Genomic DNA, 14,141 nt, shown 5'->3' with positions numbered 1-14,141 from the left:
AATTTTGTAGGTTTCAATGAGATTGCCTTTCATTCTTCTAAACTACAGAGAATATAAGCTCAATTTACTCAGCCTCTTATCATAGGACAACCCCCTTATCCCAGGAACCAATTTAGTGAACCTTTGTTATATCGCCTTTGATGGGAGTAATTCATTTCGTAAATGTGGAGACCAAAACTGCACTCAGTACTCCAGATGTGGTCTCACCAAAATCCTGTACAGCTGTAGAACAACAACTTTATTTGAGTACTTCAATTTCCTTGCAATAAAGGCCAACATGCCATTTGCTTTCCTAATTGCTTGCTGCACCTGCATGCTAACTTTCTGCATTCCTTGTACAAGCAAACCCAGGCCTCTTTGAACATCAACGCTTACAAGCTCTTTAAAAAAATTATTCTGCTTTTTATTGTTAATTGTTCACTAAAACGAATAACTTCACACTTCCTTATATGATACTCCATCTACCGCCTTGTTTCCCACTCACTTAACCTGAGAATATCTCCTTGGAGTCTGTGTGTCCTCCCCACAGCTTATCTTTCCACTTAACTTGATATCATCAGTAAAACTATTTGTCCCTTCATCTAAGTCATTAGTATAGATTGTAAGCAGCTGAGGCCCCAACACTGATCCTTGTGGCAATCCACTATTCATTGCCTGCCAACTTGAAAAAGTCCCATTTGTGCCCACCCTTTGTTTTCTATCCATTGACCAATTGCTTATCCATGTTAATATATTATCTCCAACTCCAGGAACCTTTATCTTGCCTACTAACCTTCTGTGCAGTACCTTATGGAAATCCAGGTATACCACATCAACTGGTAAATTGGTCTCTGTGCTGTACAGCCTCTAATTTTATTTATGATATTGCATAGTATAAACTTTAGGATACAATTGATAGGTTTTCTTATTTAAATCATAGCATTATGTGGGGACAGTAGTTATCTAATTATTGCCATTTATTTTCTTTTATTTCTTCTTCTCTTCAGAAGGTGCTGACTGTTGCTGAGGAAGAGTTCTACAAGCATTGCCACTTTATTTATACATTGCTTGGGTTCCCATTCTTCTTTATGATTCTTGGCAGTTCCACCACAGAGAGAATTAGAGTCAACCTTAAATCTGTCTTTATCCAATGTACACACGTGTTTGCAGCTGGAGAACAATTAGGAGCAGGAACCCTGAATGATTTTTTTTTCTCAAAATAACTTGCATTTTTATACAAGGGTGGGAAGTGTAGCATCTCATTACCTGCTCTATGATTTAGCACTGACTAAGGTTTGACTTCCATTAGCTTCAGTCTGTGTAGTATGGTAACAGATCATGCAGTGCACTTTTCAGTTAAATTATTGGGGTCCTTACTATGCACAGTATTAAGTATTTCCTACGGCAGTGACACATCAAAGTCTTGCATACCTTGAAAGAAAAACAATTGGTTTATTAATCATGTTTCTCAAACCCAAGTGGTGGTATTGTTGAAAACTGTTGTAAGTTTGTGTATGTATGTGAGAGTTGTGTTGTAAGATAAGGACAGAAGCATTTAACTTCTGAGACATATTGTTTGCAAGCTTCACCTGTAAATTCTGCAGCAAGCTCCTACAACTATCATTTAACTCATAGTGCAACAATGTGGACTTTTGTTTCACTTGAGTGAAACTTGAGTTTGAGTGAATTGATGTGCCTTTTATGTATTGCAGAAGTCAATATGTTTTGGATTTTTCTTCACTGAAATTACTTAAAATTGTGTTTTTAATTTGTCTATCTCTCCCTTCACTTCCTCCTTCCCTTCCCAATATCTCATTCCACTTCCCACTATCTTCTTCAGCTTACTCTTGCCCTTACAGTTCCCAAAAACCCATTCTTCTCCCCAATTCTTCTCCTAATTAGATACATTTCTCCTTAAATTGTTTATATGGAGTATTGTCATTACAAATGTCTACATATGCATCTTCAAAAGTTAAATGTTGACATAATAAAATTAAACTCCAAATCATGACTTGGAAAGTAAGGCTTGTGGCAGCAATTGTATGCCATATATAAAATTTTAAAAGATGTATGTGTAAATTTCACCTGCATAGTATAAATGGAACAACTTCTCCCAATTAGCAGTGAGATATGATCTGTTGCTTGTTATATATATAATGAACTCTCTAGTTCAGGTTGTGGTAATATCATCTCAAGCTTCAGTGCATATACAAGACTGCTAACTTTTCAAGGTATTGAATCAATTTAAATTGATCCATAGTTTAAGCATATATACTTGACAGCTGTAGCTTTTTTTTTAAACAGGAAAATGTTTTTGAACTAAGATATTTATAACATATACATTAACTTATTTTCTAATGTTACAAGAAAAAATGTAATACATTCCATCTGGTATGGAGATTGCTGCATATTTAATTTAGTTATTACAATGTCAAATAAAATATTTTATAAACAAACATTATTATATAGTTTGGATTAACGTGTCACCTGAATTTGTCACAAAGTTATAAATGTTCTAAATGATGATACCTGTACATTTACTTTTGTGTTTCTGTCCTGTGCTATAGTTCTGTACATAGTGTTCTAAAATAGCTGGCAATACGCATTCTTGAAGCAATTATTTTGTGTCCTTCAGTGACACGATGAACAGATCTAGTAATCCCATGGATGGTGTTTTTTGCACTTCCTGCCATGAAGTGCGATTCCCACCCCCCACCCCCAGTATTGCAACTTGGCATCAAAAGCCCTGGAGGCAATGCAGCTGTTGTTTTTAGTTTCAACGTTAAATTTAATTTGGTGTGCATGTTTGACTTGATTGCCTTTATCACCTCTTCAGTGGAAGGAGAAAGAAGCAGGCTTTCTTTCTCAGGCAATTGCAAAATTTAATGCAGAGGGACCTGCTGAGATGTGGGAATTCTCTGTTGAGGAGGTTGGTGAAGTATTCATGCCCCCTTCCTATTACAGCTGGTTTATTGGTAATTAGTTCCTTTGCATCAGTTGTTAGGATAGGAATAAAGGTTGTGGTGGGTGGGCTGTGTACAGTCTTTAGCACATTGTAAAAATACAGAACAAAAACAAAAACAGAATTACCTGAAAAACTCAGCAGGTCTGGCAGCATCGGCGGAGAAGAAAAGAGTTGATGTTTCGAGTCCTCATGACCCTTCGACAGAAAAATACTGTAAAAATACAGACCTTGCTTCTCAGCTAGGTGTAGCATACATAGGTAGACCTAGTGGAAACAAAAGGAAATCTGTGACAGCACTGATTGGAACATATGTTGCTAGATGGCAGTAGGAGGTGAAACTCTCTTGATTGATAGACTTTTTGCATCTTAAAGGCATTCTGAAATTGGTACATGTGCTTTTTGAGACCAGTGAAGATTTTAAACCCTAATGTCTGGATGGCAGGGTTAAGTGACGCAGTGGGATAACAATGTGAGGTTGGATTTTGGTGTGCCTGTCTCTCTGCCTGCCTGCCTGCCTTGGTGGCAGCATAAGATTGAAGTGCCTGTGATCATATGATGCTGGACATACCCAAACTTGTCAATAGTAACCTGTAATTGGTGTCTCTCTGTCTCAGTGGCAACCAAGGGTTAGAATATTGTCTTGCTGACAGGTTGAGGTTGAAACATTTGCTAACAGTGTATAAAAGTTTTTTTTAAATATTTCTGAGTTCTAAATCTTAGTTAGAATTTTGATATGTTCTCTCTAATCTTTCTGAATTCAAATCAAGTTTGATTATTTTTGGAAAATCTGCTCATTATAAATGATCAGAAAGCAGTGTTTCGATATATAGTGCTCTGAAACACTTTAAGATGTATTTTGTACTGGAAGTGATGATTCGGTCTGATCATCCAGTTAATTTTACTTTGGCTTTTAACAGAAAGCTGTGTGGTACTCAGTTGTGATGGAAAGCTATAGGTTTATTTCATGTATTTTGGCTCCTTTTATACCTCCAGTAAACACAGCTGCTTCATTTGAGAAGCACTGAAATTTTCCAACTGGCAACATTTCTTAGCAGGAACCTGATGGCACCATCTGCAGTCTCAATTCATTCAACTTAGATCTGTTCAAGGACAAGAAATCACAGTTCACATAGACTTGGTTCCATTACATAAAGCTACCCCAGTTCGGTTACCTCTGTTCAGAGGAATTGACCATTCTGCTTTCCTGAATTTTGAATCCTTCCAATTTCTCATCCTGTCGTCCAAGCAAGGAAGAGTGCAATCTTCTACAGTAAAGATATAGATGTGTCAATAGTTTTGGGTGCAAAAACCCAAACAGCTCTTTGCACAGAGCAAGTTAAAAAAAAAATGAAAAATTGTGGAAATTATTCACACCTTATGGTTGTTACTCGACAGTTCTACCCTTTCATTTATGTTTTCCATGTTCTGTAAATAAGTTATCCTGTACACAAGGTTTCATTGTGTATACAGAAAATACTATGCCTGAACGTAGCTTTACCTGGATGGGGTGACACACTAATTGACTGGGGAGATTTTTAAGAGTTATGTCAGCAATTTGAATTCAGCATTAACAATTCAGCAGCAGATTCTAATGGTATTAAAGAATTATGAATTGTAGTTATTGACGGCTCTCTTTAACTGTATTGTAGATCTTGTGTCATGCTTTGTTCTGCACTAATTAATATTTTACTATATGCCCATCATGCAGTCCTGTATTTTTCCATTGTATTTATATCAATAAATCTGTATGTTTTGGCATTGTTAAACACAAGTTCATGACAGAGCTTATATTTTAACCACTGTATTTTACTTGGAGTGCTTACCTGTAACCCCCAAATTGGCAATACCGCAGCATGGCATATGTTGTTTCAATTACCTGCTAAGGACTATTAGCAGAGTGGAAAGTGGGAGAATGTTGAATTCTTGACTGTCATTTCTCTGCTTGATAAACAAACAGGATAGTAATGGCCTTTTTGTTTGTGGATAAGCTGCATCATTTCTCCAGAAAAAAAGAAATTGATACATCATCTTTGTTTATTTTCACAGCTTGAAGCAGAATTGAGTGTTCTTCAGAGCCAGGTTGCTTTAACTGACCGGAGCATCACCATTGAAGAGGGGAATATACTGAGGTATGAGACTAAGACAGCAGACAAGGAAGACCTTTATGGTTACAGCTGAGTCAATATAGTTTGTTATTTATGGAGCTATTCTGTGTTTGATAGCAAGGTGTGCCTTTTAGTTAAGGCATAGTAATATTGTGTCCTAAACCTATATTAGCCTGTAAAACACTCAATGTGATGGAAGTACAGTTGTTTATTCCGATCGGTTAATGTTTTGTGTATAGTGCTTTATCAGAATGTAACCTGCAGGCATTTATCCCGTTCTACTCCATTTCATTGCATCCCATTCAATCCAAAGATATTTGCTGTTGATTTCATTTCTTATTTTGTTTTTGCTGTCGCTTTGGCAGATCCACCTTTCTGTGGAAAGTACAGAGTCTGGTATCCATCCTGTGCATTCTTACACAGCTTACTATATTGAGATGTTACTGAAGACAGAGGCGCCACTTGTCTTCTCAGCATTCCGCATGTCAGGGTTCACTCCTTATCCATGGCCTCACAACGCATCGCTGATCTTCATCAAGCTGGATCACAGCAGTGGATACAATGAGTGATGTGACTTTGGTCCAGAAGAAGCATGAAGGCGAAAGGGGTTATTTAAGTGAGAACTCGACTGAAAGCGCTCTCACTTCTCACCCATTGCACCCCTCAGTTGGTACCCAATATGCTCCCCCATCTCCCAGTGGCCATGTCTGGCCCGGCACAGGTGCAGGTGGTCTTTGGTATGACCTTCAGAGGTTACAGGGAGGGTCCAAGCTGGTCTGGCAGTGAGAGCTCAGCACCACCATCTTCCAACCTGACCTCTAATTGATCTTAGACAGATCCTCAGCTGGTTAACCTTTAATTGGCAGCAGAAGCTACAACAATTAGAGCTTATGGCTTTAAAGGGGGAAACTGGCTACACACAGCTGTGCCATTGTAGTATAATAATGTACTATGTATTGTGTCTAAAGAGACTTGGAGGTTCATGTACAGAGGTTGTTAAAATACCATAGACAGATATGAAAAAAAAATTAAAAGGTTAATAGAATGCCAGCCTTTATGCCTAGAGGACTAGAATAGAAGGCATTAAGAATCATAAAAGTCTAGTTAGATCGCATCTGGAGTATTGTGTTTAATCCTGGGCACCACACCTGAGGAAGGATATATTGGCCTTGGAGGGGGTACAGCGTAGATATATCAGAATGATAACTGAACTCAGTAGATTAAATTACGAAGAGAGATTTCACAAGGTTGAATTCCCTGGAATTTAGAAAGTTTGGGGTGATTTGATTAGTTTTCAAGATATTAAGGGAATTGATAAAGTAGACAGAAAAAAACTGATTCGACAGGTTGGGGGACTCTAAGACCAAGGGACTAAGTCTGATAGTTAGAGCCAACCCTTTCAGGAATGAAGTTAGGAAAAACTTGCTTGTGTAAATGGTGGTAGAAGTTTGGAACTCTCTTCCACAAACTGCAATTGATGTTAGGTCAATTATTAACTTTTAACCTGAGACTGATAGATTTTTGCTAATCAAAGATATTGAGGGTTATGAAGCAAAGGCGGGTATATGGAATTAGGTCACAGACCAACCATGATCTCATTGAATGGCGGAACAAGTTCTAGGGGCTAAATGGCCTACTTCTGTTCCTATATTCCTATGGTGGAATATCCCAATCCTTCTAAACCATCCTCTGAGTTGCTACTTTTAAAATAACCCCTGTGAGATCCATTCATATTTAAATATATTTGTCTTAATTCGATAAGGTCCAAAGCAAAATTCTGTGAATGCAGGAAATCCAAAGTAAAACACACAATTTTGGAAATACTCAGCAATTCTGGCAACATCCGTGGAGAGAGAAACAGTTAATGTTTCAGGTTGATGACCTATCATAAGAACTGAGATATTGGGAATATTTTACTTTTGTAATTATTAACTTCCCCTTAAATGCATTTGTACTATTCGTCTCAGCCACTCCACATTCTAACTACTCTATGGTAAAGAAATTTCTCTTGATTTCCCCATTGGATTTATTAGTGACTATCTTAAATTCATGTGGAAACTTCTTGTTCTTTGTTCTTGTTCAATCCACGTATTGAACTTTCCTTCATTAAAGTTTGTTCACTGGGCCCTCCATCCCATTACAACTGAAAGTAATTAGGTACGATATGATTTAAAATTTGAGAGATTCATCATTCTCCGCAGATAAGATCTGTAGCAACAGAGGAAAGTATTAATGCAAGTAATTAACAGATTGATAGCAACCTATTTTTAAAAATTCATTTATGGGCTATGGGCGTCGCTGGCTAGGCCAGCATTTATTGCTGATCCCTGAGTGCCCTTGAGAAGGTGGTGGTGAACTGCCTTCTTGAACTGCTGCAGTCCCTGTGGCATAGGTGCACCCACAGTGCTGTTAGGGAGGGAGTTCCAGGATTTTGACCCAGCGACAGTGAAGGAATGGCGATATATTTCCAAGTCAAATGGTGAATGGCTTGGAGAGGAATTTGCAGGTGGTCGTTACCCATGTATCTGTTGCTCTTGTTCTTCTTTACCATAGATGGTAGTGGTCATGGGTTTGGAAGGTGTTGTCTAAGGAGCCTTGGTGAGTTTCTGCAGTGCATCATGTAGATGGTACACACTGCTGCGACTGTTCGTCGGTGGTGGAGGGAGTGAATGTTTGTGGATGGGGTTCCAATCAAGCAGGCTGCTTTGCCCTGGATGGTGTCAAGCTTCTTGAGTGTTGCACTCATCCAGGCAAGTGGAGAGTATTCTGTCACACTCCTGACTTGTGCCTTCGTGGGCATATCTTGGGGAGGCAGGAGGTGAGTTACTCGCTGCAGGATTCCTAGCCTCTGACCTGTTCTTGTAGCCACAGTATTTATATGGCTAGTCCAGTTCAGTTTCTGGTCAATGGTAACCCCCAGGATATTGATGGTGGAGGATTCAGCAGTGGTAATGCCATTGAATGTCAAGGGGCAATGGTTAGATTCTCTCTTGTTGGAGATGGTCATTGGCTGACATTTGTGTGGCACAAATGTTCCTTGCGACATGTCAGTTCAAGCCTGCATATTGTCCAGGCCTTGCTGCATTTGGACATGGATTGCTTCAGTATCTGAGGAGTTGTGAATGGTGCTGAACATTGTGCAATCATCAACGAACATCCCCACTTCTCACCGTATGACGGAAGGAAGGGCACTGATGAGCAGTTGAAGAAGGTTGGGCTTAGGACACTACCCTGAGGAATTCCTGCCGTGATGCCCTGGAACTGAGATGATTGACTTCCAACAAGCACAACCATCTTCCTTTGTGCTAGGTATGACTCCAACCAGTGGAGAGTTTTTCTCCTGATTCCCATTGACTCCAGTTTTGCTAGGGCTCCTTGATGCCACATTCCATCAAAAGTGGACTTGGGGTCCACTTGATGTCAAAGGCAGTCACTCTCACCTCAGCTCTGGAGTTACCCAAGAACTAGGAGCAGGAGTAGACAATTCAGCCCCTCAAGCCTGCCTCACCATTCATTACGATCATGGCTGATCTCATTTGGCCTCAACTCCAATTTTCTGCCCTCTCCCCATAATCTTTCAACTCATTACTAATTAAAAACTGTCTATCTCCTCCTTAAATTTATTCAGCGCCCCAGCATCCACTGCACTCTGAGGTAGTGAATTCCACAGATTCACGACCCTTTGAGAAAAGTAATTCCTCATCATCTCTGATTTAAATCTCCCACGCCTTAGCCTAAAACTATGGCCTCTCATTCTAGAATGCCCCAGAAAAGGAAATATCTGCTCCACATCTACATTGTCTATCCACTTTAGCATCTTATATCCCTCAATTAGATCTCCTCTCATCCTTCTAAACTCTAGCGAGTATAGGCCTAAACTGCTCAATCTCTCCTCATAAGACTAGTCCCGCATCTCTGGAATTAATCTAGTGAACCTCCTCTGAACAGCCTCCAATGCAACTATGTCCTTCCTCAAGTAAGGGGACCAAAACTATGCACAGTACTCCAGGTGCGGTCTCACCAATGCCTTGTACAGTTGGCAACAACACTTCCCTATTTTTATGCTCTATTCCTTTAGCTATAAATGCCAAAATTCCATTTGCCTTCCTTATTAAATCTTGTACCTGCATACTAGCTTTCAGCGATTCATGCACGAGGACACCCAGATCCCTCTGCACTGAAGCATACTGAAGTTTCTCTCCTTTTAAATAATAAGTCGCCTTTTTATTCTTCTGACCAAAATGGATAACCTCACACTTACCCACGTTAAATTCCATCTGCCAAATTTTGGCCCATTCACCTAACCTGTCCATATAAGACCATAAGATATAGGAGCAGAAATTAGGCCATTCGGCCCATTGCGTCTGCTCCGCCATTCAATCATGGCTGATAAGTTTCTCAACCCCATTCTCCCGCCTTCTTATTTCTTCTTTGCAACTTACTTTCCCACCTATTTTGGTGTCATCTGCAAATTTAGCTATTGTACCTTCGATCCTTGAATCCAAGTTGTTAACATAGATTGTAAATAGTTGGGGCCCAAGGACTGAAACCTGTGGCACCCCACTAGTTACAGCTTGCCATCCAGAAAAAGATCCATTTATCCTGACTCTCTGCTTTCTGTTGGTTAACCAATCCTCTATCCAAGCTAATATATTACCCCTAACTCCATGTGATCTTATCTTGTGTATTAATCTTTTGTGCAGCACCTTATCAAAGGCTTTCTGGAAGTCCAGATATACTATATCTACAGGGTCCCCATTATCCACATTGCTTGTCACATCTTCAAAGAACTCCAGCGAATTAGTCAAACACGATTTAATCTTCATAAAACCATGCTGACTCTGATGGATTGCATTTTGACTTTCCAAATGCCCCATTACTACTTCTTTAATAATGAATTCCAACAATTTCCGAACGACAGACATTAAACTAACTGGCCTATAGTTTCCTACATTCTGCCTCCCCCGCTTTTGGAATAACGGCGTTATATTAGCATTTTTCCAATCCACTGGAATCTTCGGCCCTTTTGTCCATGTTTGAACCAAGGCTATAATGAGGTCAGAAGCTGAGTGGCCCTGGTGGAACCCAAACTGAGTGTCAGTGAACAGGTTATTGCTGAGCAAGTGCTACTTGATAGAGGTATTGATGGCCCCTTCCATCACTTTACTGATGATCCAGAGTACACTGATGGGACGGGATTTGTCCTGCTTTTTGTGCACAGGACATACCTGGGCAATTTTTCACATTGCTGGGTAGATGCCAGGGTTGAGGCTGTACTGGAACAACTTGGCTAGAGGCGCGGCAAGTTCTGGAGCAGAAGTCTTCAGTACTATTGCTGGAATAGTGTCAACCTTTCCATCGCCCAGTGTCTTCATGTCCTTCTTGATATCACAGAATTGCAGAATTTAAACATCACAGAAGGGGGCCATTCGGCCCATCGTGTTTACACCAATCTCATCACATGGAGTGAATTGAATTGGCTGAAGACTGGCACCTGTGTTGCTGGGGACTGCCGGTTTAGACCAAATGGGTCATCCACTCAGCGCTTCTGGCTGAAGATTGTTGCAAATGCTTCAGCCTTGTGTTTTGCATTGATGTTCTGGGCTCCTCTATCATTGACGATGGGGATCTTTGTGGAGTGTCTTCCTCCAGTGAGTTGTTTAATTGTCCACCACCATTCCTGACTGGATGTGGCAGGACTGCAGAAGTGTTTAGATCTGATCTGTTGGTTAGCTCTGTCTATCACTTGCAGCTTATGCTGTTTGGCATGCAAGTAGCCCTGTGTTGTAGCTTCAGCAGGTTGACACCTCATTTTTAGGTATCCTTGGTGGTGCTCCTGCACTCTTCACTAACCAAGGGTTGATCTTCTGGCTTGGTGGTAATGATAGAGTGGGGAATATACTGGGTCATGAGGTTACGAGTTATGGTTGAGTATAATTCTGCTGCTGCTGATTTCCCACAGTGCCTCATCTTTGCCCAGTCTTAAGTTGCTAGATCTGGTTGAAATCTACCCCATTTAGCATGGTTGTTGTGCCACACAACATGACGGAGGGTATATTCAACATGAAGGCGGGACTTTGTCTCCACAAGGACTGTGTGGTGGTCACTCCTACCAATACTGTCATGGACCGGTATATCTGGGGCAGGCAGGTTGATGGATGAGATGAAGTAGGTTTTTCCCTTTTGTTAATTACATCATCATCGGCCGCAGACCCAGCCTAGCAGTTCTGTCCTTTAGGACTCAGCCAAATCGGCCTATGGTGCTACCGAACCACTCCTGGTGATGGACATTGAAGTTCCCCACTGAGAGTATATTCTGCGCCATTGCCACCCTCAGTGCTGCCTCCAAGTGGTGTTCAACATGGGGAAGTGCTGATTCATCAGCTCAAGGGTTGGGTGGGGTTGAGTGGTCCATGGCAATCAGCAGGAGGTTTCCTTGCCCATGTTTGACCTGATGCCTTGAGACTTCATGGGCTCCGGAGTTGACGTTGAGGACTCACAGGGCAGCTCCTTCGAGTAAGCAAACAGCTCTCTCCCCTCAAGGGCCATGCTGTCAGTTAGCTGAAGTCATGTGGTTCCCTAGAAAAGTCATGCTTGTTGACAGCCCATGGTGAATTTAGGACCCCTTTTTAAAAAAAAATATAGGTCAGCTTCCAAGTGCCCTGATGGTGCAATGCCCTTCCATATTTTAAAAGAAAATATTGTCCTGGACGATATGGTTCTAACAACATGGGTACATAGTTTTGGATTACGTCAAGTTTATGTAAGGCAAAATTTGGAAACTAGCCAGAAGTACAATAAAATAGTCAAGTCTAGAGGGAGCAAAGGCGTGGATAAAGATTTCAGCAGATGATATGTTGAGGTAAGGGTGGATTCATGTGGTTTTACAGATCTGGAAACAGGTGGTCTTTGGTATGGCATGGATATGTGGTTGGAAGCTCATCTCAGAGTCAAATATGAGAAGTTTGTGAACAATCTGGTTTAGCCTCAGACAGTTTCCCGGAAGAAGGATGGAGCATGTGGAAGAGGAGCAAGCAGAGTTTGTAGCAAGACCTGAAGACAATGGCTTCAATCTTTGCAATATTTCATTGGAGGAAATGTCTGCTCAGTTCTAGATGTCAGACTGACATTCCAACAATTTAGAAACAGTGGAAAAGCTGAGAGAAGTGATAGTGAGGTAGAAATGGGTAGCATTGGCAATAATGTGAAAACTAACATTGTGCTTTTGGATGATGTCACTGAGTGGCAACATATCAATAGAGACAGGAAGGAGCTAAGGATGGATCCTTGGGTGACACCAGAGGATACAGGAGCAGGAACAGAAGCCATTACAAGTGATTCCTTGGCTGCTATCAGATAAGAATGCAGCCAGGCACAGTCCCATCCAGCTAGACAGCGGTGGAGAGGCACTGCAGGGTTGTGGTGTGTTCAATTGTGTCAGAGGCTGCCAACACATCAAGATGATGGGGAGAGACAGTGTACCTTTGCCGTGATCACATAAGATATCATCTGTGACTTTAATTAGAGCAGTTTCGGTACCATGGCGGGGCCAGAAACCTGATTGGAGGAATGTAAACATCAAATTTTTCGGCAAGATGGTCACGAATTTCAGAAGCGACAGCATGTTTAAGGACTTTGGAGATGAAAGGGATGTTGGCGATAGGACAGTAGCTGGTAAGCATGGAGAATGCAAGGTTTTTTGAGACGAGTGATGATGACATTTGAAGAAAGTCCCATCATCTTTCCTTATTGCTTTCAATATTGAATATCAGTGTTTGGATATTAACTTTAACAGTGTTTCCTTGCTCTGTGCCATAACCTGCCTATCCTGTAAACTGGCTCTGATGATGGAAGTTGCAGTGTGTGATTGGAAGGATTGCATGATTAAATTGAATATAAAATTACTTGAGCGTGCCCCCGTTCTCTCCCCAGCACTCTTTTTCGGCCACCCCATAGTAATTGAGCCTGTTCCCAGGTATATAGAAGATAATCTATAATCAAACAATGATGAGGGCCCTTACAAAAACTAGAAAATCATACTTCAGATTTTTATGAGCTTGACAGAGAAAGTTTACACCTACAGTTTAGGAGGCTGAAGACAGAGAAGTGAAACAGCAATTTACTTGTACTGTATTCTCTACATTGAGAAGACTAAACACAGATTAGATGATTGCTTTGTGCAACACCTCCGTTCAAGTCTGCTTACTCAACCCTGAGCTTTCAGTCATCTGTCATTTTAATTCTTGGCTCCACTTACACTCTGAATTCTCTGCCTTTGGCCTTCTACACTATTCTAATGAAGCTCAATATAAGCTTGAGAAACAGAACCTCATCTTTCAGTTAGGCACTTCACAGCCTTCTGGGTTCAACAGTTCCACATCATAACCTTTGCTCCCATTTTTGCAGACTGCATCTGTTGGTAAAAATTTTGCTATTCCATTGGCATTTCTAGACCTATCTTCTGTTTCTTTGTTTGTCCCATTACCATCCCCTTTTGAATTGTATCATCACTCCTTTCCTCATTTAATCTCCTGTCTTCCGCCCTATCAGGGACCTTCTCTTTTGTCCTTTCCTCGCCTTGCTTTCCCCACTTTCCCTGTTCCTGCACTTGCTGAAAAATGTTCATTTCTAACTTTTTCATTTCTGATGAAAGGTCATCGACATTAAGTTTGAGTCACTTTCATCAAATGCTGCTAGACCTGCTTAGCACTTCAGTGTTTTCTATTTAATTTCAGATTTCCCTTGACCAGCCACATTGTCACATGAGGGGGACATGTTAGGGAATTTTTGTTTTTCTATTTTTAATCTTTATCAAAGTGGAAGCGATCTCCCTGAGGCTGCACTTTGCTGGTCATTGATGGTCCTTAGGGTGTTGATGGTGGGAGATTTGGCGATGGCAGTGCTAGTGAATGTCAGGGGCAGGTGTTTAGACTCTCTCCTGTTGAAGGTGGTATGCATACATATTATAAAATAGATAGAAGATCTCTTGGGGAATATGAATTTTGGATATTCTTTTATTTTTGAGAAAAGAAAAATTGTAGTCCAGCATAAAAAATGCTGCAAAATATGCAGAAGGTATGGCAACATTTATC

At 40.7% G+C, this 14,141-nt stretch overlaps 1 protein-coding gene across 2 annotated transcripts in view; it reads left to right on the top strand.

Annotated features, from left to right (window-relative positions):
- Positions 1 to 14,141, top strand: part of mad1l1 (mitotic arrest deficient 1 like 1) — a 996,118-nt gene that overhangs the window by 439,649 nt on the left and 542,328 nt on the right. For both annotated transcript variants that reach the window (XM_041206006.1, XM_041206007.1), the window contains exon 14: positions 4,991 to 5,073. In XM_041206006.1, the coding sequence (XP_041061940.1) occupies positions 4,991 to 5,073 (83 nt within the window). The remainder of the gene's footprint in view (positions 1 to 4,990; positions 5,074 to 14,141) is intronic.

This window comes from Carcharodon carcharias, chromosome 15 (assembly GCF_017639515.1).
Source record: "Carcharodon carcharias isolate sCarCar2 chromosome 15, sCarCar2.pri, whole genome shotgun sequence".
Taxonomy (NCBI): domain Eukaryota; kingdom Metazoa; phylum Chordata; class Chondrichthyes; order Lamniformes; family Lamnidae; genus Carcharodon; species Carcharodon carcharias.
The sequence above is the reverse complement of the archived record's forward strand: the minus strand, read 5'-3'. Positions and strand labels throughout refer to the sequence as shown.